Genomic DNA, 26,579 nt, shown 5'->3' on the forward strand with positions numbered 1-26,579 from the left:
GGTTATCTTGGTTTAAATCTAGGCTCGGTGTGAGTTTAGTTAGGGGTAGAAGTTTATCCTTAAGATTTCATGTTATAGAACAGAGCGGTAAATTAAGAGGGTTGTGCTTGATTTACGCGTTTGCGAATAGGTTGTATTTGCTTTCTTGTTCTAGTGAAATCGAAATCTGGACGTGGTCCCGGGGAGTAGGAAAAAACCAAACCTCGTTAACAAAGTTCTTGTGTTATTTACTTCATGCACTTTATTATTGCCTCATCCGCATTTACATGTGGTATCAGAGCGGGTTCTCGATAGAGATTAAGTCTAGTTTCGGGTAGATCAAAGGTGAGGGTAGTTCAGGAAGTAAGACAAAGCTTTGAATCAGTTGTGATGAATTCATACAGAGAAGGCACGTCTATGTCAAGACCATCGTTGCTTGATTCAACGAATTACGGGTATTGGAAGGTTCGTATGGAAGCGTTTATTAGTAACCCTGATGAGATTGTTGGAATTCGATTGAGCTTGGTTGGGAGTCTCCTAAAGTTGTGGATGATAAAGGGGTTGAGAGTCTTAAGCCCAGAGATAAGTGGACTGCTGCAGAGAAAAAGCTATCAAGTTGTACTTCGATAGCCAAGACAGCGATTTACAATGCTATTGATTCAAGCCACTTCAAGTTAATCTCTCAATGTGTATCAGCTCAAAAAGCGTGGAAGTCATTGGAGAATATGTTTGAGGGTACTTCAAGTGTTAAGAGAACAAAGCTGGATATGTTGGCATCACAATTTGAGAATCTAAGGATGGAAGAAAAAGAAATTGTGGCTGAGTTCAGTGCTAAGTTATGTGATATATCTAATGAGGCTTTTGCTCTTGGAAAGCAGTACAAAGAAAAAAAACTTGTGAAGAAACTGAAGCGATTATTGCCTGCAAAATTTGAGTCAAAAATTTCTGCAGTTGAAGAAGCTCATAATTTAGATGAGATGGATTTTGATGAGTTTGTTGGGATTCTAAAGGCTTTTGAATTAAGCAAAGCATATGAAGCTGAAGGAGTAAAGAATAAAGATGATCAAGTTAAGGAAGCAATAAAGAAGGAAGTTGACAATGGAGTAGCTCTTAAGGTATCATCTTGTGAAGATTCAATGGCTATGTTATCAAGAAAATTTGCTAAATTTCTGAAGCGTAAGGGCGAAGAGAAGAAGACTTCATCAAAGATGTTCAATGTTTTGAATGCAAAGGATACAGTCATGTACGGTCTGATTGTGCCAATCTACAAAGTATAAGAAGAAGGCTATGAATGTTGTTACTAGTGATTCTGAAACTTATTCAGATGAAGAAGAAGAACTGAAGAATTTTGTGGCGTTTACAACTTTGGAAGATAGTTCTGAATCAGTGTCTGCATCAGCGTCTGCAACTGCTTCTAAACCTGCAGCAAAACCTGCAACTGCATCTGAACATGAATTTGATAGTGATAGTGATGGAGAGGATATGAGTTATGAAGAACTTGGTAAGAGTTATGAGAAGTTGTATGCACATTGGCTTAAGGTAGTTGATGATAATTCAGTTTTGATTAAGGAGAAGCTTGAGTTAGAGGCTAAAGTCGTTAAAGCAGAGAAATATGCAACAGAAAAGGAAGAAGAAGCATCACAAGCTAAAGTACAACTTCAAGAAATCAAAAGAATTTGAGGATGCTTAATAATGGTACAGAGAAGCTGGATCATATTCTGAATATTGGCAAGACAGATAAGTGTGGCCTTGGATATGATGGAAAAGTTTCAAAATCGGATTTGGTGTTTGTTTCAAGTGGAAAAATCACGTCTGCATCAAGAACTGTGTCATAGACTGCTTCAAAGACTGCTTCTAAGAGTGATTCAGAGACTGTATTTATGAAAGAGCATGGTAAAAGAATTTCTGAGTTGCAGAATGCACCTAGACAAGTTTTTTGACCTGTTTGTCATCATTGTGGTGTTGTTGGGCATATTAAGCCAAGATGTTTCAGATTGTTGAGAGAGAGGAGTCGAATGGAGAATGCTTATGATGTAAGGTTTCGTGGTCCTACATGTTATCATTGTGGAGTTCAAGGACATATTAAGAGTAATTGTTTCAGGTTCATTCAAGAGGTTAAATTTGGAGGTCTAAGGCGCAACAAGATTTGGGTTAGAAAAGATGAGTTTTATGGAGGTGGTGTACTAGGTTATCAACCGCGTATTGCAAAACGGGGAGAATTTTCGAGTTAGTTTTTGACCATGTTGTGACTCATTCAGGGGGAGAATGAAGATGTGTTTGCTGATGTTGTTTAGGAGTTTGGACTGATGAGTTCACAAGCATAGTCAAAAAGGGGGAGAATGAAGATGTATTGGATGGCTGAAGTAGTGTCTGTGTGATTCAAGACGTGATACAGGATTGTTGTTGTTTAATGCGTGTGAGAAGTTTCTAGAAGGTTTGAGAAGACAATATTGAAGGACGATTTAAGGATGGATTGAAAAGGAAAACTACTAAGTTGATTAAATTGGAGTTTTATAAAGAAAAGGAAAATAGCAAAAAGGAAAAAGTCTTTTTCTTATGGAATTTGGAAATCTTCTCCTATGGTGATTAGGAAATCTTGATGGGTATATAAGGAGGTGTTGGGCATGTTCTAGAGAAGCAAGAGAGCTGAGAGATAAAGATAAAAATCTTAGAGAGCTTTCTCATTGTGTGCGGCTTAGTTTCGCGGTTTGGTGCTTGTGTTGTTCAAGCTTCTTTGTTCGTCGGTATGACGTGTGTGTGAAGGTTTCTCAAGAGACTTGAAGATCTGAAGTCTAGGTTCAGGGGGAGTTTAGCCCAAGGTTAGGTTATCTTGGTTTGAATCTAGGCTCGGTGTGAGTTTAGTTAAGGGTAGAGGTTAATCCTTAAGATTTCATGTTATAGAACGGAGCGGTGAATTAAGAGGGTTGTGCTTGATTTACGAGTTTGCGAATAGGTTGTATTTGCTTTCTTGTTCTAGTGAAATCGAAATCTGGACGTGGTCCCGGAGAATAGGAAAAACCGAACCTCGTTAACAAAGTTCTTGTGTTATTTACTCTATGCACTTTATTATTGCCTCATCCGCATTTACAATTTTTAGAGATTTCAACTCCTAGATGACAAAACAATTCCAACCAGATTCATTACTTACAAGCAATTTAAGACTCTAATATAATAACGATAAGTTGTCTACAAAATTTATCGATAAGTTAGTTTTTAACAAAAATTTATACATATAGCAAGCTATACCAGAAAATAATCATTCGCTGTGAAATATCACTTTATATATATCAAGTTAAACGAATTTTAAAAAAATGTCGATAAGTTAGTAAGTTTGTGACAAACTTATATACCAAATTTTCAAATATAAACCTTGGCTAGGATGCAACGAAGTTATTAAATTTATTTTTATTTTTTGAAGCTTTTTTAATCCAAACAAAACCTTTTAAGTATCACAATCAAACACATATAAATCATAAACAGACTTTCACCTTCATATAAAATTTTAAAATGACGAAATTGTATATACATGGAATCATTTTGACTCAACGCTATTTTCTAAATGACAAAAGAGAACAAAAATTTACCTTCTTAATGAAGTACTCAATGTTAGTGTTCCACTCAGGGAATCACGTTTATGTTCCTCCGTTCTCCACCGCGTTAGTGTTAATATTCACACCTTCATCTTCCTTCTCTTATGCATACAGAGACTTTGACTTAACACAAACCCCATTTTTTTTTTCCAAAACTATTCCTCTCAACTCCCAAAAAATAACTACCGTGTAAAACCAAGAAGACATCAATTGTGAGTTTTATTTAGAAACCAATAATCCATCTAAATTACGGTAAGTTATCTATACTGATTTCAATTTATAATATAGTGCAATTTACTTTGTTTTTTTTTTTTGGAATGAATGTAAAATATATTAGGGGAAAAACTGTGTTTACATCTACGACATCCATGTTTTTTACTCTAGTTTGACAAACTAATGAAAACAAAAATAAGTACAGAAGACCTAAGAAAGAAGAAAACAGAGTATAACTTCGTAAAGACGTGAGCTGAACTCCATGAACGGTTATTATGGGTTCCTAAGAGAAGAAATTCGATTTTGAACTGTCTGATCTTGCCATAATGAGTTGTGACTTGAAAGACGTACCAGAGAATGAATTGCAGTAAACTTGCAAAGGATGAATCAATAAGCATAGGAAGGACACTGAAATCTTAAAGAAATTATTTTGAAGAATTTCATATGTGAGATTCTGCCATGTTTGTTCTACCAAAATATGGTAAAGTAAATAATCTAAAGAATCTATTCCAGTTATCAACTAATTATATTTTAGAAAAAGCATTTTAAATTTGGCCAAAGAAAATAGTATTTAAACACAAAATCAATACTTAAGAGTATCAAACGACACATTAAGCAAAGCCAATATTGTTAAGCCTAATCCATTTAGAAGCACCAAACAGAACAGCGAATGCTATACACGAGTGACACTTCTCTCTACCATTAGCCTAATCCATTTACGCTAATGTTTACATCAAATCGACATTAGCGTAAGAGATATGCAGTTATATATACAAATTAGGATATACATCATTAAGTTTATTTTGCTTACCTTCTCATCAACAAAAGAATATATAAATATGATGAAAGAGCAAAGTTGGAACTGAAAAACACACAAACAAAAAAGATTTAAAAAAAACACAAAAGATAGCCAAATCTCATGATTATGTTTTTATATAAGAATAACTTAGGTTACAAACCTTAAATACACAAAATAAATTCATATTTTATTATATAGAGGACAAGCATCAAATACTAATATAACGATTAAACTTGCATGGATTGCAACCATTAGATACAAATTATTAAGCAAAGAAAACCCAACCACACTTGTTTTCTCTTAAAAAACCAGGATACACTCTCAATCGAAGCTCAATACGCTAGGAAATATTCCGTTGAAATCAACGTTCAACTTAATATATAATCCCAAATTTTTAAGTCACAAACAATACAAAACAAATGATTTGTTCATGAAAATATAAGTCACTGAAACATAAAGAGAACCGAAAAACATCTGATCGATTATTCGTTGCCTTTTTCTATAGGATTTTAATCAATGTTTTCAAATCCGACCCGCAAAGCAACCGGATCAATGGGTCAACCGGGTCTGACCGTGGGTCAATAAATTACTAAAATTATATATGTTATATATATATATATATATCATATACATGTAGGCTTTATGAATATGAAATCATATTTTCAAGTATACAATCTTCAAAATTATTATAAAAATAGAAAACATTTTAAATCCAAATCCAGTCAATAGTAGTAGGACTTCTGGTTGATCTAAAATATTTATAAGTAATGTTAATTTCTACGACCGAAAATAACTAAATAAGGCACACTTAACTTTAAAATATTTTGTCCCACATCGGGTTTTAAAGAAGAAGAATATTAGTGCTTGAGTATATTAGCTGCATAAGTGATATTCATATATTTCACCTTATTTTACCTTAGTTTATTTACACCTTTTGCATGATTTACTAGTTTGTTTAGCCATTATTGAATAATTTTAGGACTGTTTATGGTTTGCATTGCATTGTATTGTTTCTTGCATAATCAGGTGATTTAGGACCCAATGGAGCATGGAGAAGTGCTGAAGGAGAGTGGAGCCATCAAGAGAAGCAAACAAATGAGCTAGAGCAGAAGAGAACCAAGGTCCGGAAGTCAACTCGACCACCACACTCGACCATGTGAGGAGAGAGACTCGACCGATTGGAAGAAGCAGAAGAAGACCTCACTCGACCATGCACTCGACCAAGCAAATGGTCGAGTTGACCGAGCCGCCTTCCTATTTTATCTTCTAGCCATTTTAGGGCTTCCCTTCCTTCCTATATAAACCCATTGTACTCTTGGCCGAAAAGGAAAGAACTTTAGAAAGAAAATATCTAAGAAACCTAGTTTTTACCCTTTTGGGAATATTAGCTTTTTGTTTACATCATCATGCACTTTTATTGCATTTTCTCTAGATTTTCCTACTTTGTTGGTTCTGTAACTTTCTGGGTATTGAGAATCTGAGTTTACTTCTTTGTTCAATATTGTAGATCTTTGTCTTATCTTTCTAATCATGCAAGTTTCATTAATTTCTGGATTTATGATTTTGTTCATCATGTTTAGTGATTCTGAGTAGTGTGTTTAGATCTTAGGGATGGATAAGGCTGGATAAGGGTTATAGTTGCTTAGACTGATCAAGATTGATTGTTTAAATGTCTCTTCTAGATTAGATATGCTCTATGCTGTTCTTATATCTGAGAGAGTAAGAATAGATCTTAAGCTTCTTAGCATCACACCAATGTCTAAGTTGTTAGATAAGGCTAATGCTAGAGATTATCATACTTAACCTGAGAGATTGGATGTTTAAGGTGATTTTTGACATTGATGATTTGAATCTTTAATGCCTGCTTTTATATGTCTTAGCTAGTGAGAACTAGGTCTAAGAGTATCTAAGCTTGATTGTTATTGTCATGAGAATGGATTAACAAGTATTAGAAGATCATTGTCTAGAGATAGCTCACTATTGATTGAGATTTGTTGATCAGTTTAGGTAATTATAGCTTAAGTCCAGCTCATGAACCCATCCCTAGGACCTTCCTTGTTTATTGATTTCTCTATTTGATTACTGTTATTCGCTTCTTGTTTGATTTGCTTTCATTCTGTTCTGTTTTGATTGTTGATTTTGGTTCTGTTCTTCGTATCATTCCACTCGACCTGTCACTCGATTGAGCATACGATCGAGTGCATGCTCGAGCTCCTTTCCAGAGTTCTTGTTTATTTTCTGCATCTTTCTAGTTTCATTCCTGTTTCATTGCATTCACCCTTGTTTAATCCTGCTGCATTTACTGTCTTGCTTTAGTTTAGTTCCTGCTCTTGTTAGGATCACATCTCCTTTATTTACACTGTTCACTTTGCATTTAGTTTCTTGTCCTAGTAGTTTTACATTCTGATTTCATCATTGTCATTAGGGTGTTAGTATAAAACCATTTTCATACTTGGCTTAACTTAGATAAGTGTTCACATCCTGATTGCTTGCATCTTACTCATTATGAATTGACATCTCTTATATTACAACAACATAAGAGTAATTGAAACCTCTTGCATCCCATTGAGCATCTTAGCCTAAGTCTGTTTGTTTGTTCATCATACATTCATTCATAGGTTATCCATACAAAAAGACATGTTTCAATAAGTTGCTTTAAATTCATTAGGCGTAGGAGTCCATGTTTCAAAATTAAAGTTTCAGTGGCTGAAGTTGACCCGGCCCAACGGTTAGACCACCGGTTCGCCGAGTTTAACTGGATTTTTACGTTTTTTTCTGGGTTTGAAATAGTTTGGGTTTCAGGAAGAAACCAGCCCGGGATATCTGTCAGGTCGCGGTTCAACCGGTTCGATCGGCTGGTCCGGTCCGGATTTCAAAAACCAATTTTCTTGGAATTGTGAATATGTGACATGTTGGCAAAATTAGAGATGAGCTGTATAAATTGTTATAATTTTATTGGTTGCACATTTTAACTGATGTGTCAACTCTTGCTTCAACTAAAAAGCTGATGTGTCAACACATGAGAGAAACTCCTTCTTCTTTAATTGTATTGATATATATTATATAGACGTTGTCAACGCAGTGTAAATACAACTAGTTTTAGTTTAATAAAAGTTTATATTTCATTTCTTGATGTCTCTTAAGAGCATCTCCATTGGTAAAGATGTAAGGAAATATGTTAACATTATTTTTGTGAGAAAAATACAAATTCAAAGCTAAAAAGTTTCCTAAGATATAAGTAAAAAATTCACCTTATGGTAAAGTTATTAATTCAAAGTTCTTAATCTTTTTTCAAAAACTTGCTTTAAACAAAGGAAGAAGAAGAAGCTTGAACTTCAAGCAAGATTCAAATTGTTCATTCAAAGGAAGAAGGTCGAACATAACCATCCAGCTCAAGCAAACGTATTGAATGTGGCAATTGAAGTCGAAGAAACTTGAACACTTGTTTCTGCACATGTTATTGATTGGTTCAATATTTCATTATTCTCAAAGAAGTTAAAGTTAGGAGAAGTGTCTAATCTGCAAGTGTCCCCTCTGATGAAATCGATTAAATCGTCGAAGATGGGAGAGGACGTAGAGTCACCTGAAGTTTGGTGTTGTTGGTGCTGACTACAAGGTTGAAGTTGCTCTTGGGTTGTTGGTGCTGAGTACAAGTTGATGTCGGCTTGTTGGTGTTGTTGCTCTTGGCTCTTGGCTCTCAGCTCTTTCCTGCATATACTCATTCAAGATCAGAAATTCAAACACAAAATCAGTCTTATTCAAAAACACACAACACTCATTCAAACTCAATCAATAAAACAAACTCAATCAAGAACATAAACTCAATCAATAACACAAAGTCAATCAATAACACAAACTCAATCAAGAACTCAAAGTACAAAAATTGATTGCATAAAATTCAATCATTAAACCGATTAACATATTTACATTAAACATAATCTGAAAGAAAGACCATACATTAAACCGATTACATTAACCTCAAAGTACATAAACTGTTATTAAGATTAGAGTGATAACATGTCATTAATTAACTTGTCCTTTAAAGTTTTTTCTGTTTCGGTAAGAGGCTATGTTTTTGCAAGTAGATTGTCAAGCATACTATGCTTTCTTTGTTTTTCTTGCAAAGCGAAAGCCTTCTCTTTCAAAGCAAATTCATTTTGCTTCATCTCATACATCCTCGCCAACTCCTTCATTTGAAACTCCAAAAAAGCTTTCCCTTCATCGACATTGCTTGTATTCTTGTTGGTTTTTGTCTCTTTTCCCTTTTCAGCCTTAACACCAATAGGACGAGTAAGTGAATCTTCCTCTCCAAGACTTATCCCTGTGGAGGTTGCGGAACCGTAATTGCCTTTTATTCTTTTTGTCACTGCAGCCCCTTTAGTTAAAGATCCACACCATTTCTGATCATGTCGAAGCTCTCTCGAAGCATGCTTAAGGGTGAAATTCACCTTGTAATCGTCGAAAGAAAATTTAATAAGCCAATTTCATGACATCATCCTCATTCTGACCACCCTTTTGCTTTTGTTGCAGCCTCATAGCTTCCATCAAACTTGCAGACATGTTCGTTGATCTTCTGCCACCTTTTCTTACAACGACTGAGCTCCCTCTTTTCCATACCAGCTAGCTAAGGACTGGCACCATAATAAGCTGTGATGTGTTCCTAAAAATGACCATGCTTCTGATCATTTGACACAATTTCATCTTTGCTTATGTTGAACCAAGCACTGATGAGTACCACATCTTCTGTGGGAGTCCATTTCCTTCTGCTAAAACGCTCCTTAGGTTTGTCTTCATATAGGGTTGGAACATCAGTACATTGGCTACTAAAGAGAGGTACTTCTGATGATCCAAGCCCCATACTAGGTGGATAACTCTCATACTGATCAGGTTGTTGACTGGTTAAGAGGTTTACAAAGCTTGACGATTGACTATACAGATCCATAACCATTTCAAAGATCAAAAGAGAGGAAGAGTTAAGAGGTTTAAAAAGTGGAGTGAAAGCGGAATGAAAAAAAGAGATAGGATGGGTTAAGTGTGATGTCTATGTTAAGAGTCATGGTCTATCATATATAAACAAGTTGTGGTTTATGGCTTAGGATTAAATGTCAAGCTACAAGTTGTGGTTTGTGTAGTTAGAAATCAATAACAAGACACAAAAAAGCATTGGAATAGGACCGCCACAAAGGCCAAACAAATGTCCTAAACAGGACCGCCACCAAGGCCAAACAATTTCCTAAACATGACCATCACAAAGACCACTTGTCCTGAAGGACGTCACAAAGACCATTCGTCCCGAAGGACCATCACAAAGACCACTTGTACCAAAGGACCGTAACGAAGACCATACATCCCGAAGGACCGTCACGAAGACCACTCATCCCGAAGGATTGCCCAAACAGGCCACACGTCCTGAAGGACCATCACGAAGACCACATATCCTGAAGGACCGCCTAAACAGGAAACATTGGCTAAACAACCCGCCACAAAGGCCACACAATTGGCTAAACAGCCCGCGAAAAAGGACACACAATGGCTAAACAACTCACCACAAAGGCCACACAATGGCTAAATAGCCCGCCACAAAGGCCACACGATGTCTCGAAAGACCGCCACACACGGGCACACAATGACTCAACAGTCCGCCACAAATGCCACACAAGCCCCACCAAGGCTCTAAACTACTAAAAATGGACAATTCTAACTCACATAAAACTTTCTAATTTTAGAACTTTCCACTTTTAGAAACTTCTACATCAAGAAACTTTCCTTCTTTAACCACTGCCTCGCGGAATTTTGTATCCCAAACACCACCTCATCTCGTTACTTAGTCGCACAACCAACCACCCCTAAGCGACCAAGTGACAAGAGAGATGGGCTGGAATACTCCATTCCCACTCCAGCCACGAACTACAGTTGGGACCAAGCTAGACAAGCTCAAGCCGCGGCCTGCTTCTCAAACCACTTCTTAAACCTTGCCTTCATCCTTGCCTCTGGCTCCCAACACCATCACAGTCCCATAGGTCTCTCATCAAAGGAATCTTCTTCTTTCGAAGCTCCTTGATCCTCCTCTCGAGAACCCTCACTGGTCTCGCCTCCAAAATCATGTTAGGCTGAAGATCCTCAGGAATCTTAGCCAACAACTGATAATCCTCGCGGAGATACTTTCGTAACATCGACACGTGGAAAACCTTGTGGAACGCTCGCACAACATCAGGCAACTACAACCTATATGCTACCGGTCCCACCCGCTCAATCACTCTTAACGGACCCATATACCTTGGACTCAACTTAGTCTCTGTTAATGACCTATTCGGACCCCACAACATGGCCATCTTGAGGTACACTCTGTCTGTCCCACCTGAAACTCAAGATCTCTCCTCCTCTTATCGACATAACTCCTCTGCCGATCCTGAGCTTCCTTGATCTTCATCTTGAGAATCTGAATCTTCTCTGAGGTTTCCTGAACGAAACTCGCCCCGAACATGCTCCTCTACCCCACCTGAGTCCATAATAACGGTGTACGACATGACCTCCCATACAACGCCTCATAAGGAGCCATCCTAATACTCGCCTGGTAACTGTTGTTGTAATCAAACTATACCAAGCTTAGGTGATCTGCTCAATGGCCACCCAATCCAACACACACATCCTCAGTAAATCCTCCAACGTCTGGATCTTCCTCTCTGATTGTCCATCTGTCTGGGGATGATAAGCTATACTCATATGCGCCTTAGTGCCCATCTCTGCCTGAAACGCTCTTCAGAACACCGAAGTGAACTTGGAATCCCTATCAGACACAATACTTGCTGGCACCCCATGCAATATGACTATCTCCTTCACATATTTTTTAGCCAAGACCACTGCTCCATCAGTCTTCTTAATAGCCAGAAAAAGTGCCGACTTAGTCAACCGGTTCACAATGACCCAAATAGCATCAAAAGTCCGAGACACTGGCAATCCTACCACAAAATCCATCGTAATCATATCCAACTTCCACTCTGGAATGGGTAGTTTCTTCAACAACCCGCCTGGGACATGATGCTCCGTCTTCACAAGCTGGCAAACATCACACCTCGTGACCCAAGTAGCTACATCTTTCTTCATCCCAACCCAATGATTGTACTTCTTGAGATCACGGTACATCTTAGTCGCCCCTGGATGAATAGAGAACATGCTCGCATGAGCCTCCCTCAGGATCTCCTACCTCAACTCCTCGTCCTTGGGCACACAAATCCGCCCATGCACTAAAATAGTACCATTAGCTGAGACATGATACTCTGAATCAATATCCTTAGAGACATACACCAACCCCAAGTCTTTCTCCTGAGCCAACCGCACTCTGCTAAAATGATCTGCTCTATCAGCTGCCACCAAACCCAACGGCTCCTTCGAAACAGCACACAAACTCAACGTACTGATCTCTCCTACCATAGACTCCATATCCTGCTCCTGAGTCGAAACCGCCCGCTTCCGACTCAGAACATCTGCAACAAAGTTAGCCTTACCATGGTGATAGGCTATCTCCATCATAATCTGCCACCAACTCCATCCACTGCCCTTGCCTCAAATTCAGCTCGGGCTGAGTGAATATATACTTCAGGCTCTTATGATCTGTAAACACTTGTACCTTTACACCATAAAGATAAGATCTCCAAATTTTCAGGGCAAAAACTACAGCAGCCATCTCCAAATCATGAGTAGGATATTTGTCCTCATGCTTCCGCAACTGCCGCAAAGCGTAGGCAATCAACTTCCCATGCTGCATCAACACACAACCCTGACAACTCCTGCTTGCTCTTCGGTATCTCCTCTGATATCAGCACTCTCTACACACTCCGGATTAATAAAGCTATGAGTAGCTCCAGAATCAAACATAACATGGGACGTAAACCCGCCCACCAACAAGGTCCCTACACAAACCTCATGTGTTGAGAACCTAACACTTTATCACAGACAAAACATAAAATCTGAATCTACTGAAATTCACAAAGACAGGGTACCAGAAATTATACCTGTGATCACCCTGGCACTGGTTCCACCAGTCTCTACATTCTTGTACACCCGTGGCGCCTGCTAAATCCATGCCACCTGCTGCACTCCCAGCTGCATAACATGCTGCACCGCTGCACTATATGATGCACCGCTGCCATTGCTATCTGCTGCAACTTGGGAAACTTAGGCTTGATGTGCCCAGGTTCCCTGCAATCATAGCATACACGAACCACTGACTGTGCTGCCACTAGGGCACTCCTCTGGGAAAGCTAGCCACCTTGTGGTCCATACTAACTGATAACAGGATTTTCACTCAGGGTATCAATTCCCTATGCAGTTGTAGTACAAAGGGTTATGAATCCAAATGGTTGTATTGCTAACAGATGAGATATGATCAGAACAATGCAAGTCAAGCCAAGAGTGGGTTTTATCTAACAACCTAAAGTAAGCAAAAGTAAATAAAAGAACAAGAACCACACGACCTAATTACTCGATGCAAGCATTCGGGTACAGGATTGGGTGGGATGATCGGATAAAGAAGAAGAGTATGAACAGCTCGAAAGTATACACGAAGCTGGTGATCGAGTACCAGTTCGGGTAAGGGGTCGAGTTATTAATAAAAACATAAACAATCAAGATGCGGAAGCTCCTAAGGATGGGGTAATCGACTCCTAAGTGTTCCTGACCAGTTTCGGATGTCCTATATGCCTCAAGATATTCCCAAGACAATGAATCTCTTAATTCTTGCTAAAACACTCTCGTGATAGAAACAATCAACCTTGGTCACTCCCCTACCCAACTCTCGTTGGAGAAACATGACCAAGCAGACATTACAAACCGATTCATTATTGTCAATAACCTCCTTACACATATAATCTCTTAGGCTAAGTGAGTAAATCTCTAGCATTAATTGATTCAAGCATTTCAACAACATCTCTCGATGGCAAAACATCCTAGATCTATTCTTAACCTCTCGGTCTGAAAATAGCATTAAGAACATCAATCTAGAAAGGAATTCATATAACATAAACAATCAAGCTAAGACATCCTAACCGATCATGAACACATATTTGTCTATCTGATCCTTAGAAACTTTATTTCACTACTCAGATCTCAAAGTAGAAAGCATAAAAACACAAGAAAATGAAGATTGCATTGTATCGAAAATAAGATAAAAGTAATGAAGTACATAATCGAAACTAAAAGGAATAGTAAAGAAACGAAAAATGAATCCTAACAAAGTGAAAAAGTGTTTGAGTCGCTCAAGATCTCTCTCAAAAGCTCTCGCTCTCTGGTTTGAGTGTTTGCGGCGTGATAGGGCGAGAGGAAGAAGAGGGGGGTTAATATATGGAAACCCTTTTAACCTAGCTGCTCAGTCCTGCCCGAGGGTCTGCTCGATGCGGTGCACGAGGATAAGGTGGGGTTGCTCCTCGGGTAGGTCTTCGGGTTGTTTTTCCTTCTCTTAGATCCTCTTTGATCGGATTGAGGTTCGGACTGTTCATCTTGCACAATAGCTCCTTCGGGTACATGCTCGGGTTTCACCTTGTTTTTCCCCATTTTAGGCTCTAAAGCACCTGTTTTCATCCAAAATGCACAAATGCAAGAATGCAGCACCCTAAATGCCTAAATGCAAATTCCTACAGTAAAGGACATAAAAATGCTAAGGTTAGGGTATATATAATGCAAAATATGGACAAAAAGGATTGTCAAAAACATGTAAATTAGAGAGTTATCACTACCACATCCAAAACACCCGACACCACTCGGTCCCTGCGTAGCTTCCCATTTTCTCTTAGTTCCCTGTGCAGGTTTGCCGCCCTTGCTAGAACCTCCCTGATGTTGAGCCTTCCTAGGCTAAACTACTGAACTAACCATCACTGACTATGCCTGGATGTCCTCCTCAATCTCTGCTGCAGTCTCAACCAGCTCTGCACGCGTAGCATAACTCCGCCTTCTACAGTGAACCCTCAAATCATCACGGAGGGCCCTCATAAACCTCCTGGTATGAGCCTCCACAGACTCCATCGCCCGACCCCCATACATCAGAAGTCGACAGAACTCCAAGTCCAGCTCCTGCACTGACCGAGACCCTTGAGACAACTTTAGGAGCTGCACCTCCAACTGGTCTAGTGCTTCTCTAGTAAAATACTTGCAGTTTAACTCCTCAACGAAGTCAGCCCAAGACATCTCCCTCTGCACTCTCCTAGCAGCCACTGCTCTCCACCATAACTGAGCATCACCAATCAGGTTGTGGACCGCTATATCCACCGAAAACTCCTCAGGACATCTGAGAGACTGGAAGTTACGTTCCACACTTGTCCTCCACGCATCAGCAACAGTAGGATCAGTACCTCCCGAAAACCGCTCAGTACCAATGTAGTTCATCTCTCTCAGCATACTGACACCGCTGGCGGTACTACCAGTGCCTGAGCCATTACCACTCCTGCTCCAACAGCTGTATCAACAAGCCCGCAAGATTAACGCCTCATCCAAGGGCTCCATCTTCTAAGACTCTCGCACCCGGAACCCTAGCATCACCGGCCACCCGGGCACCAACACCTCCCATACCAACTCCATGAGGTCCTCTCAGTACCCCCGGCCACACTCATGGACCCCTCCTAGAAGCCCTGCGACTCGCCGACACCCTCAACTGTCACACTCTGCTCAACAGACTCACTAACTACTGGGACTCTGCCCCTACCACGACTACGACTGCGTCCACGACCACACCCGCATCCACAACCAGCAACAGCACCACCTCTAACCATCTACACTACCATGAACAGAAGGCTAAGCAATCACTTTAACAGAACACAAAACAAAAAACTCACCGTGGAATCACACTATAGGCTTGAAGAGGATGTTCTAGGACTCCACGCCACACACAATTGACTAACTCACATAATCAATCAAAGTATGCAATCCCAACATCAACAACAGAAGCCTAGTGAACCCAAACCTAGAACCATAAGGGCTCTGATACCAAACTGAAACGACCCATCCCGTTTTTTTAAAAAATAATAATTAATAATAATTATTAATAAATAATACTCTAAAGTAGTGGTTCCATACCCACTAGCCACCTAACCACAAACAACCAACAGCGTAAATAACCAACAATACCATTAAACCAATAGATAACCAATAATCCAATAACCAATATTAATTCATCACAATATCCAATAATCCAAACAACATGAACCATAGAACCAGCAACCTAAACCACATTCTAATGACTCAACTCTAGCAACCTAGCAAAGCCAGACAACAACCAACTGAATCACTAGAACATTCTCTTCTTAATTGTCTTGATTCCACGATCATACTTTGCCTTTACCTGCACCATAAACACAAATTGAGATGCATGAGTATTTAATAAACACTCAGTAAGGAAATCCTCCTATCTATGGGGCTATACACACAAGCAATAGAGACATCTCTAACCATCAACCAACAATCAATAACCAAACCACAACAACCCATGACTCTGCATCGACCGACGCCAACCCATGCATCGACCGACACCAACTGGGGTTGCATTGACTGACACAAGCTTGCATCGACCGATGTAAGGCTCACTTGCATTGACCAACATGCACACTGCATCGACCGACGCATGCTCGGCATTGCACAAAATCCCTAATTGCATCGACCGACGTCTCTACATGGCATAGATCGATGCTCCTAGGTCAATATGCATTGTCCTCGCATTGCATCGACCGACGCACAAGGTGCATCGACCGACGCACATGCCGAGCATCGTTTTTCCCCGAAGCTTCTTGCTGGATCTTGAAACGACCACACCCAAATTCTCAATCCTCACATAGGATCCACGGGAAATGATCTCACCGGAACCCCATAATTCCGACAAGACAACCGGCGTAGAAATCACTTCTTACAAAAATTTCCACAAATACACCAAACACCACCTCATCTAGTTACTGAGTCGCACAACCAACCACCCCTAGCGACCGAGTAACAAGAGAGGTGGAATGGAATATTTGATTCCGTCCAGCCACGAACAACACTTCCCCACAATTATTCCAACTCACTATCAACTCCTCTAGTGTCGAATGTCACCTCCACCTTGTGTCGAACGTAACCCATCGCACCACTTGCAAACCAACACACACACCGATGCTCACGGAATCACTTATGTCAATCTCTCCTCATCCAAACCTAACTCCAGCTGTCCTTCTAGGACCCAAACACACAACAACATGCTGGTGTCGACCGACAATACAAACACTTGATTAAGACACAAACCAACTGTTGGATATGAAGCTTATAGCACCACAAATCTACCTACCAAAATTCAGCCAAATCGGATATCCTCCAAACATTGCCCCGAAGTAGCCCTCTCGAACCAATTCGCACTGTTCATTTGTAGGTGTTGGTGTCGACTGACACCACATTGGTGACGAACGACACCAACCCAGAAATCATTATCCGAGCCTCCCTTCAAGCTCTTTCTCGCTGGAAAACCCTAATCCTTCAAACCATCTATTCCCTAATCGATTAAACATCAAACAAGATGACTTACCTAGATAACAACCATGAGAAAGCTTCCTTGACTCTCCTAATCCACAACCAAGTAATCACATCCGTCTCTTTACACATAAAGAGGATGGATCTCCTTTCTCCTCCCTTCCATGTGAGGGCACCACAACTCTCTCTGTTTCTCTCCTCCTATAACCATCAAAACAGATCTATCTGCTCCTCTTAACCCTCCTCAAGGCTCCCTTTACGCCTGGGAAAAATATCCGAATCCGAAAAAACCGATCCAAATCTGAGCTTAAAAATCCGATCTGATCCTAACCGAAAATTTATAAATATCCAAACGGATTCTAAATTTCAAGATCCGAAAATCTAAATCCGAACCCGATCTGAACCGAAATCCGAATGGATATCCGAACATGCCCAAAGTATAAATACATAGTAATAATATCTTAGTAATACTTACAAGTTGTAATAACTTAGGGGTCTAAAAGTTTAAATTTTTGAATATTTTAAATATTTTCATGTATTACAACTATTTTTGAGTATATTTAGGTAAAAAATACGCATAATATTTAGATATTTTGGTTTTTTCAAATAGTTTGAATAGATTTGGACACAAAATTTTAGATTTTTGAGTACTTTGGCTAATCGAATCTGAATCCAAAAAATCCGATCCAAATTCGAAATCTGAAAATATCCGAACGGATTTTAGAATTATAAATCTGGAAAACCCGAATCTGAAATATCCGATCCGAATATCCGAACACCCAGGCCTAGCTCCCTTTTCTTAGCTCCCTTTTCTCTCAGGATCAAACTCACCATCTCTCTTTTTCTTTCTCCTTCTCTCTTCCAAGCTACCAAACACTCCCCCCATCGGGAATTGGCTACTCGTGCTTTTTAAAACGAGACTTAGTGTTTCCAAACTAAACCAAGCTAAACCAATCGATTTCGAAACAAACCAAGCAACCACCAATTTAGTGGTGTCGACCAACACCAACCTTGGTGTCGATCGACTCCCACCCAAAACTGGATTTGGGATGTTATAGATCTCCATCCCTAAACCATCAAAACACACAAACCAAAACCACAAAAGCTTCCCAAAGCCTCTAGCGACTCAAAAACATACTAACAAGCCAATAAAACGCATAAAACAAACAGATAAGAGAAATCTCCATCTTAGAGAAGCCATGGTCATGCACTTACCTTTGCCACAAACGATTCTGAACCACAAACAAGAAGAAACACGCTCCTAGGAAGCTCCTACAACGATCTCTGCTACAGATCTCTACATGAACAGCCTCATATCTCCAAGAACTCCCAAGAACTCTCACAAAACTCTTTCTCTCTTTCTTTTTCAGCAGAAACGGCCAAAGTCGGCCAAACCCTCGAGTTTCTGCTTTTATAAGTGATTCCAGGGTTTCCTAACCCCAAAACGTAACGTTTAACTTAAACTCGTCTGCGAGAACCAACCTTGCATCGACCGGTGCATCCTCTAAACCGGGATTTCGGTTTGCGGATGTTACACATCTCATCTCTCTATTACTCTTTTTTTCTTTTCTCGCTCATCTCTATATTACTCTTTGAATATGTGTTTTGCTTGTTTTACCACAAACTCTCTTATAGTAACTTAGAGAGATTACTCTATGTATATCTACATTGTTCCTTTTATGGATCTCTCAGAGATTAGGTTAGCCATTCAAAAATTTTCTCCTTAATCTCACACACTTCCTCATACCTCATTACACACATCATCACATATATATACTGTTTGATAATTGTTGCATCACCTAGCACTTAAACTAAACAAACCCATTTACACATATTGGCATTTATTAACTTCTGGCACAAAGGCTTTTTCTTCTTTCTTCTTCTTCCTCCTCCTAGGAGTTACGCTTCCTAATTCTTCTCTTCTTCTTCAAATGCTCTCTGGTCTTAATCATACTCTCACCTTTCTCTTTGTTTCTCTTTTGCAGGATTAAGCAAAGAATCAACTTCCAACTCCACATATAGGAATCCCTATTTACACATATTGGCCTTTATTAACTTCTGGCACGAAGGCTTTTTCTTCTTTCTTCTTCTTCCTCCTCCTAGGAGTAACGCTTCTTAATTCTTCTCTTCTTCTTCAGATGCTCTCTGGTCTTTCTTTTTCTTCTTTCTCTTTGTTTCTCTTTTGTAGGATTAAGCAAATAATCAACTTCCAACTCCTCAAACTCCACATATAGGATTCCCTATTGATATGATATCCAATCCCCATCTCATCTTACTAATGATAGTTTACCAAAGTGTATTTTACATTTTTATTTTCAGTATTTGTAAATTTCTGGGACCTTATCTCATTAACTCTTCATTCAAGCCCCACATTTGAAGAGCTATGTATGTTTCCATGTCATTATAGTTTATGATTACTTTGTGAAGGAGGACGAACCAATTTTTGTTTGTTTATTGTAAATTTATGAATTTAAATAATATAATTTATATGTAAAATCTGATACCACATTTTTTTAAAATGATGTTTTACCGCATGTCTTAGAATGATTATAGGAATTTGCAATACAAAAAGAAAAGTAAGTGAGCAACATGCTCACTGTTATTAGTGTACTTTGCAAGAAAAAAAAACAGTTCATAGCCATGATTGGAGATAAGAATCACCTGCAGTGTAATAGCAATGCGTAGAGAAACCAAGAGCCCTATTTTCTGTTTCAGTATTTTGTCTTATTTATGGAGCGTTGATGCCTTGATGGTAAGTTTGATACATAAATTAGATAACTTGTTCGCTTTCAATCTCTTGTGGCAAAACAGGCAGCAAAGCATAGAAACAGTTAACTGTCATAGGTCGTGTTAGAATATTGAGAGAAGAAGAAACAGAGTAAGAGACCGTTGGAAGAAATAAGAACATAATAGAAAGTTTTATTAAACTGAAGCTTGCTATCTTCTTGTTTTACAACAACACAGTTATATACAAGTCTTACGGTCATAACCATAAGTGACGTTACCAATGATTGTGTCTTAGTCGAAAAGTCACGACTCTTACATATACACCTCTTCACGTTTCTTCATACACACCTCTTGAGTCAACAAACACATTAATTTATATAATTCTATAACATAATACGACCGAACTTACAGTGTTCCCATCCTGCTTGGATCTAGTCTATCTAACATTAAATTATATAATTCTCTTTCATATCTCGTACAGAAACTTCTCAAACAGTTTCATGTGTTCAGATTGAAGGGAAATGGCCAAGGATAAGCTGCCATCATTTGTAGGACTTGGAAGCAAAAAAGACAAACCCTCGTATGCAATTGCACCAGGTCCCACAAATATGGGACGACCCCAACCAAAGTCTGCATCATACATGGGTAATCTGACCCAGCTTGAGATTCCCAAATTTGGGGATTTGAAGGTATGTGCACCGCGGACCAGTGCTGACAGATCAGGCTGCATCTCCAGGTAATCAAGAGCAGACCTCAGATAGTTATTGTCCATGCGAACTATAACGTCATGAATCATCCCTGCAGCATACCATGTTGGCTTTGATAGAAGATCCCCTGCAACAGTCAATGGTGTCGCAGTGAAAACCACATTGCCAAAGTAACCAGGGGGCAACTGCGGGCGAAGTCTGGACCTTCCATCAATTGCAATGTACAGTTTGGTCTCTTGGTCTTCTGGAAGTCCGCGCGCTTTACCCACTGCTCTCCAAACGTGGCCAGCCAAAACCTCGTATGAGCTGTAGCTTACAGTGTTCCCATCCTCCTTGGATCTAGTCTTGAGAGCAACAAGCATGTCCCGTGATATTTTGAAAATAGAGACAGTGGTATCATCAAGGCCTAGTTTGGAGGACGGGATCCTCATAGTGGGGGAAGGCTGATATTCAACATGATGAAAAGCAGGCTGAGGCGGGTCCCTAGCGCGGGGTAGGGTTCGATCAATGAAGGGTGGAATGGTAAGGTCAAGACCACGGGCCATGTCAGACCATGTATTGATAAAATGGAGAGCAGAGGAACCATCAGCCACGTGGTGTTGCAAGCCAAGTCCAAGGGAAGCTCCCCCACATTTAAAGAAGGTCACCTACTTCATCAAGGAACAAAGGATCAAAATAAGCTAAATTATAAGAAAGAGACAAAGTTAGAAACCTAGAACACAAGGCATCAATTAGAGAAAGAGAAAGTTAGAAACCGAAAACACAAGGCATCAATTTTTAACCTGCACAACGAGGAGCGGTAAAGTTTGGACGCCGACAGAGTAATCAACATCGGGAATAAGCTGGCAGAGAGTGTGGGAAGGAGCGAAGTCCCCAAGATCGTCGATGACAGAGGGAGTATCAGCGACAACGAAGAGAACACCTGCGCCGTTGCAATCGATCTCCATACGACCATCATTATCTTTCTTCAAGCGACCAGCCATGGGGTAAAAGGGGACGAGGGCCTTGGAAAGAGCGTCCTTGAGGACCTGAGGGTGTTGGCGCCGGTAGGTCTGTAGAAGTAGACAGTGGGGGTGTGGTACTTAGCGACGATGAGGTCAACGTGGGAGTTCCAAAGTTTAGTGACTGGGGTCTTGGCGGCAGGCCGGACAATGGTGGAATTTCGGATGTTAATTTTCATAGTTGGGTTGGGATTGTTACAAGATCAAACGCAAAAGAAAAGTTTATGTTTTGATGACTTTGATCCGAAAAATTGTGTGACATTGGAGGTATATATTATGATGCAGATAAGATCAAAGAAAGAAAATATTCAGAAGACCGTTAGCAAAATTCTAGCCATATAAGAAAGGAAAGGAATTTTTGTAAGCCACATGGTTCTTTTGGATACACAGACTTCAATAATAACTATTTTGCTGCCAATGCAGTTATGTCTCCCTTTTCCACTTAACTATCTTGATTCTTGAATGTCGCCCTTTTCCTTCTTTCCATCTCCCTCTTCTTGCCGACATAACTGCATTGGCAGCAAAATAGTTATTATCAAAATTAGAGGAGCACTAATTTGAAATTATTCGTTCTATTTCGGGTAAATTGCAAAAGCACTTAGGGGGGAAATAAGAGAGATATAACACATGCAAGCTATCTACAAAGAGGTATTGTTTTGTTTGTATGATTAAGCTTCCGATTATTGCATGCGATGAATTATATATCCAACCATTCTACAAAAGTACGAGCCTAACTTTAATTATAGCATAACTATGTTAATCGATATCGTCTAATTATATGAATGCACAATGTTTTTGTAGTACATGTAGAGATACCAAACATTTCGCCAGATGTATCAGAAACGTACTTTTGTTGATAGCTTTCGTCATATCTCTATTATCATGTATATTGCGGTAGTATTATAGTCAACAATATCATATTGTAAACTAGAGGTTAGCACGGATTTATTTTTACTTTTGTTTTACAATCAAATTCCATGTATTAAATTATTGAAAAAGATTCTTTCTTTCTTCAAAAGAGAGTTACCCACAAGCTTAAGTGAGAAAAATAGAAACCTCCTGTCCTTATAAATTTCACATGTTTATTAGTACAAATATTATCCTAATACTAAAATCAACAAATCAATTTCTAAAAACCTGAAATCATTCAATTTTGATGAAAAGATCGGCTAATTGTCGATATTTGACATCATCATCACAAGGCGATTTGAACAGTCCATAACATAAAAAATAATTTATCCATACCTAACCCCAACCGACACTCCATTAATAAAAACAGACTTTGATGTATAATTTAATTTATTAGTCTTGTTTAATTTATTAAATAACAAAATGTATAAAAGATTAAAGTATCTCTCTGTTTTACGATTAGAATGTGTTGTTTTGGAATGCTACCAATTTGTAATACATATACGGTGACATTTGAATTTTGTACTGTCTTCTTTTTATGTGGCTTGTATTTTTCTTTGCTTTGCAGATGAAACGACAAGTGATTTTATTCCCTTTGCCTGCTGATTTCTCCCAACATCAGAAGTTGTTTTACTTTTGTTGTTGTATTTCCTGTCAATGATAGACCAGTAATGTTAAAACCCAAATCAATGTCTTTATCCCTTGCAAATCTTGGAGAGACTTTAACCTCATTTTTAAGCTTTGGTTTACATCATCAGTAATTATCTGTTAAAATAACAAAGGGAAAAATGTAAAATTGAAAATGTTAAAATTCAATCATAAATGGTTTATGATTCCTTGTTGAAATTTTTTCCACATGTGTGTCTCAGGTTCTAAGGGTGAGTGGTGTTGATCGTCTTTGATGGATGTGACAGACTGACAGTGAAACTCTGGTACATAGAGCCGTGAAATTGTATGTAGACTCTTTGACATTGGAATAGAATGTCTTCCTATTAAGTCTTTGATGAGCTGAGCCACCTCGTTGTCCAATTCATCTAAGTTGGCCTAAGAATTAAAAAGTGACTTGGGTTGGCAATTTTAGTTTGAATAGTACCTTCAAATAGTTAGTACACAAAATAAAATAAAATAAACATATGAAAAGAACTATGAAACAACGGATTGCCACACTCCGGACTCATTGAAAACAACACACCGGAGTATTCCTACAGCTTCGGATGGAGGGAAAGTGTGACATGTCAAGGTCCAACTAGAGTTTTTCATTTTCAAATTACAGTTAGTGCATGAAATGTAATGCCACCCATTGCGCAATACACAACTTCAACAACTTTCGCTTTACACCAAAAACAAAATGTTCCTTAAAAATATCAAGACGATGTTTTAAGTAATAGTCGTAAAAATAAAATAGAAATGGGTCATATTACCTGGCTTCCATCTTTGTTGTTTGACGTAAGTCTCTATTTGGTCAATCATGTACAAATCTTTTGGGTCTTATTAAATTTTGCCAGCTAAAAATGACGGCCAAATGGCACTCCACATGTCAGGCTCCTGGAACACTGCAGCCCGCATGTGAAATCGCAGTGACCGGGGATCGAACTCGTGGAGTGCCATTTGGCAGCCCACATGGCTAGTCCAAGCAAACCGATAGTCTAACACATGGACCCCTGCTCTGTCGGGAAGCGTTGGGATACCTGGATTATCAAAAGAAAAAAAAATGACAGGGACATTACTTGCCTTGAAATAGTTACTGGGGAAAATATTAAAGACTATAAGATTATTGTTTATTTTAAAAGATTATTTACGAATATTGGGAAAAAATGATGTGAAAAGTAAGACAAAAACTGATTTAATTGGAAGCAATATATATTACATGTGGGAGAAGGGGGGAAAACAAATACAGAATTAACCAGATGTATATGAAATATAATACCTTTTGCGGTATTGTTGGAGTTCAAAAAACATTTGGGTTGACGATGTTGCATTCAAATATAAATAGTCTGCCCAGAGTATAAGAAGTTTGACATGTGTTTCAATGGTAAGTTTTCCCAAAGAGAGAGACTGTTTTATCCGAATCAACAGATCTTCGAACTTAGATAGGTGAGTTGCATGTGTGAAAGCAAGTAAAAAATTAGATAGAGAGGAAGTTTTTAATATACAGTAGGTGAGATAGGTGTGGTGTGGATGTCCCCGAAAAAAGGTAGTTGATTTATATTTTCGTCTAGAACGAGACATTTAAAGCTGAGTAAGAGATTGTTTCTTCTAAAGTATGGAGCTTCCCAAAAACAATCCTATTTTTACCGGTGGTCATCGTTAGAGAGTAACTCTAGAGTAGATTAGAGAGCATTTTTTTTAGGTTGTAACATTTTTAAAAGCGTAGTTAGTGTGCGGGGGGGGGGGGGGGGGGAGGGGTGTTGAATCCCAGTAGATTGAGGGAGAGAGATTATAAGAATAATAATCAGAGATTGAATTCTATTGGATTATAATTTTATGGAAAACAAATTACTAATATTTAATTGGAAATAAATAAGAAAGCAATTATCAAATGACTTAATTTACTTTGATGGCAAGAGGTTACATTTTCAAAAACAGAATGCAAAACTAAAACTAAAAATTCGAGCTTCAATTTAAATACCGTATGTGAGGAAGAGAAACACAGGGACTGCAAGTTCAGATCCCATTTGTTTGTTTGTTAAGGCAAATTTTTTAGTTACCAAGAGATTAAGTTGACAATTGTGGCCATATTTAATTAGCAATAGATCTTAAACGTTTGTGTATAATGAATTATAAATTGAAATAAAGATGAATACAAGTGTCAATTATATAAAGCGCCAGATATCATCGCCTTAAAGAAAGTTTATAATAAATCTTCTTTTATTATATAGGATAAAATGCATATACGTATTTGACTATAGCATATTAGTAGAGTTCATTAGTTTCTAGAACTATTCGCAATGCAATTGAGTGGGTGGAACAAATTATGATGCATATAAGATACGAGAAAGAGCATATTCAGAAGACGTTGGCAAAATTATAGCCATATAAGAAAGGAAGGAATTTTTTTTATGAATACCCTATTTTGGATATACAGACTTCAATAATTTTCCGTCTAACTGTCTTTACTGCTAGCGCCACATAATAGCGACTGAAAAAAAAAAAGCTGTAAACACAAGTTGCTTATGACCCAAGCTTGTGGGGAGACTGTCAGATGTTAACAATTACGGTGACGCTGGGACCATTTTTTCCATCGCTGGATAAAGCAGCGACTTGTTTTTGTTAGTGATAATTAAGTGAAAAATGTGGTCAAAAGTCATGACTTGTTGAAAGGTCGTTTATGTCAAAAGTCACAAGTGAAAGCCACGAGTTTTAATCCTTTGTAATCTTTCGTTTTGTTGTTTCAACTTTTAAGTATATATATATATTATATAGACGTTGTTATCGCAGTGTAAATACAACTAGTTTCAGTTTAATAAAAGTTTATATTTCATTTCTTGACGTCTCTTACTCCTTTCTTCCTTTCTTCCTTTCTTAATTACAGTTTTCCACTCAACCAGAACCGGCCACTTTCTCTGTGATATTCAAAACCTCACTGACAGCCACATCACTCTCCTTTGTATTTTTAAGTCGTCAGATTGTCTGTGAAACCCGTTTTTTAAAATAATAATAATATAATTAATGCCCGATAATCTCTATTATATTATTTAAGGAACCCTTTAAACAAATAGCTCTACTCCCTATAATATATTACACAAAATGTTACTATATTTAACTACAAAATATAATAACATCATCTTAATATTAATTTGTTGTAACTAAAAAGTAGTTACCCAAAAAATAGCAATTAAAAAATGACTTATTATAAGAAATTGTATGTTGTAACAGCATAATCTTAGTATTAATTTGTTGTAACTAGAAAATGGTTATCCAAAAAAACAGCAATTAAAAAGTGACAATGTATATTTTTAACGTGGTATATTACAGAAAAACGATATCCAAAAAACAGCAATTAAAAACCATACTAACTATATATTTTTAACGTGGTATATTACAGAAAATGTCAGTATATAATTATATAAAAAAGACTAATGGGTTATACGATTGTACTAATAAAAATCTCACCCACAAAAGTAGTACTTCTTCCGCTTCACCTCCCGCCCCCAGCAATTAAAAACAAAATAAC

General features: G+C 38.3%; 2 protein-coding genes and 1 long non-coding RNA gene across 3 annotated transcripts; 2 read left to right on the forward strand and 1 right to left on the reverse strand.

The window, feature by feature from the left end:
* Positions 1–396: 396 nt before the first annotated feature.
* Positions 397–1,256, forward strand: LOC147928701 (uncharacterized). Its single transcript, XM_087486238.1, has 2 exons — positions 397–444; positions 501–1,256. The coding sequence occupies exons 1-2, from the start codon at positions 397–399 to the stop codon at positions 1,254–1,256; spliced, it is 804 nt and encodes a 267-aa protein (XP_087342364.1).
* An 18,706-nt stretch (positions 1,257–19,962) lies between these two features.
* On the reverse strand, positions 19,963–21,675 carry LOC104742330 (shikimate O-hydroxycinnamoyltransferase-like). Its single transcript, XM_087484546.1, has 2 exons — positions 21,278–21,675; positions 19,963–21,142 (listed from the first exon to the last, which is right to left on the reverse strand). Exons 1-2 carry the CDS (start codon positions 21,476–21,478, stop codon positions 20,255–20,257), a joined length of 1,089 nt encoding a protein of 362 aa, XP_087340672.1. The 5' UTR covers positions 21,479–21,675; the 3' UTR covers positions 19,963–20,254.
* On the forward strand, positions 19,964–21,922 carry LOC147928702 (uncharacterized). Its single transcript, XR_015580087.1, has 2 exons — positions 19,964–20,862; positions 20,929–21,922. It is a non-coding gene; the product is annotated as an uncharacterized LOC147928702 (long non-coding RNA).
* Positions 21,923–26,579: the final 4,657 nt, after the last annotated feature.

This window comes from Camelina sativa, chromosome 14, assembly GCF_030686135.1.
Source record: "Camelina sativa cultivar CO46 ecotype springtype chromosome 14, ASM3068613v1".
Taxonomy (NCBI): domain Eukaryota; kingdom Viridiplantae; phylum Streptophyta; class Magnoliopsida; order Brassicales; family Brassicaceae; genus Camelina; species Camelina sativa.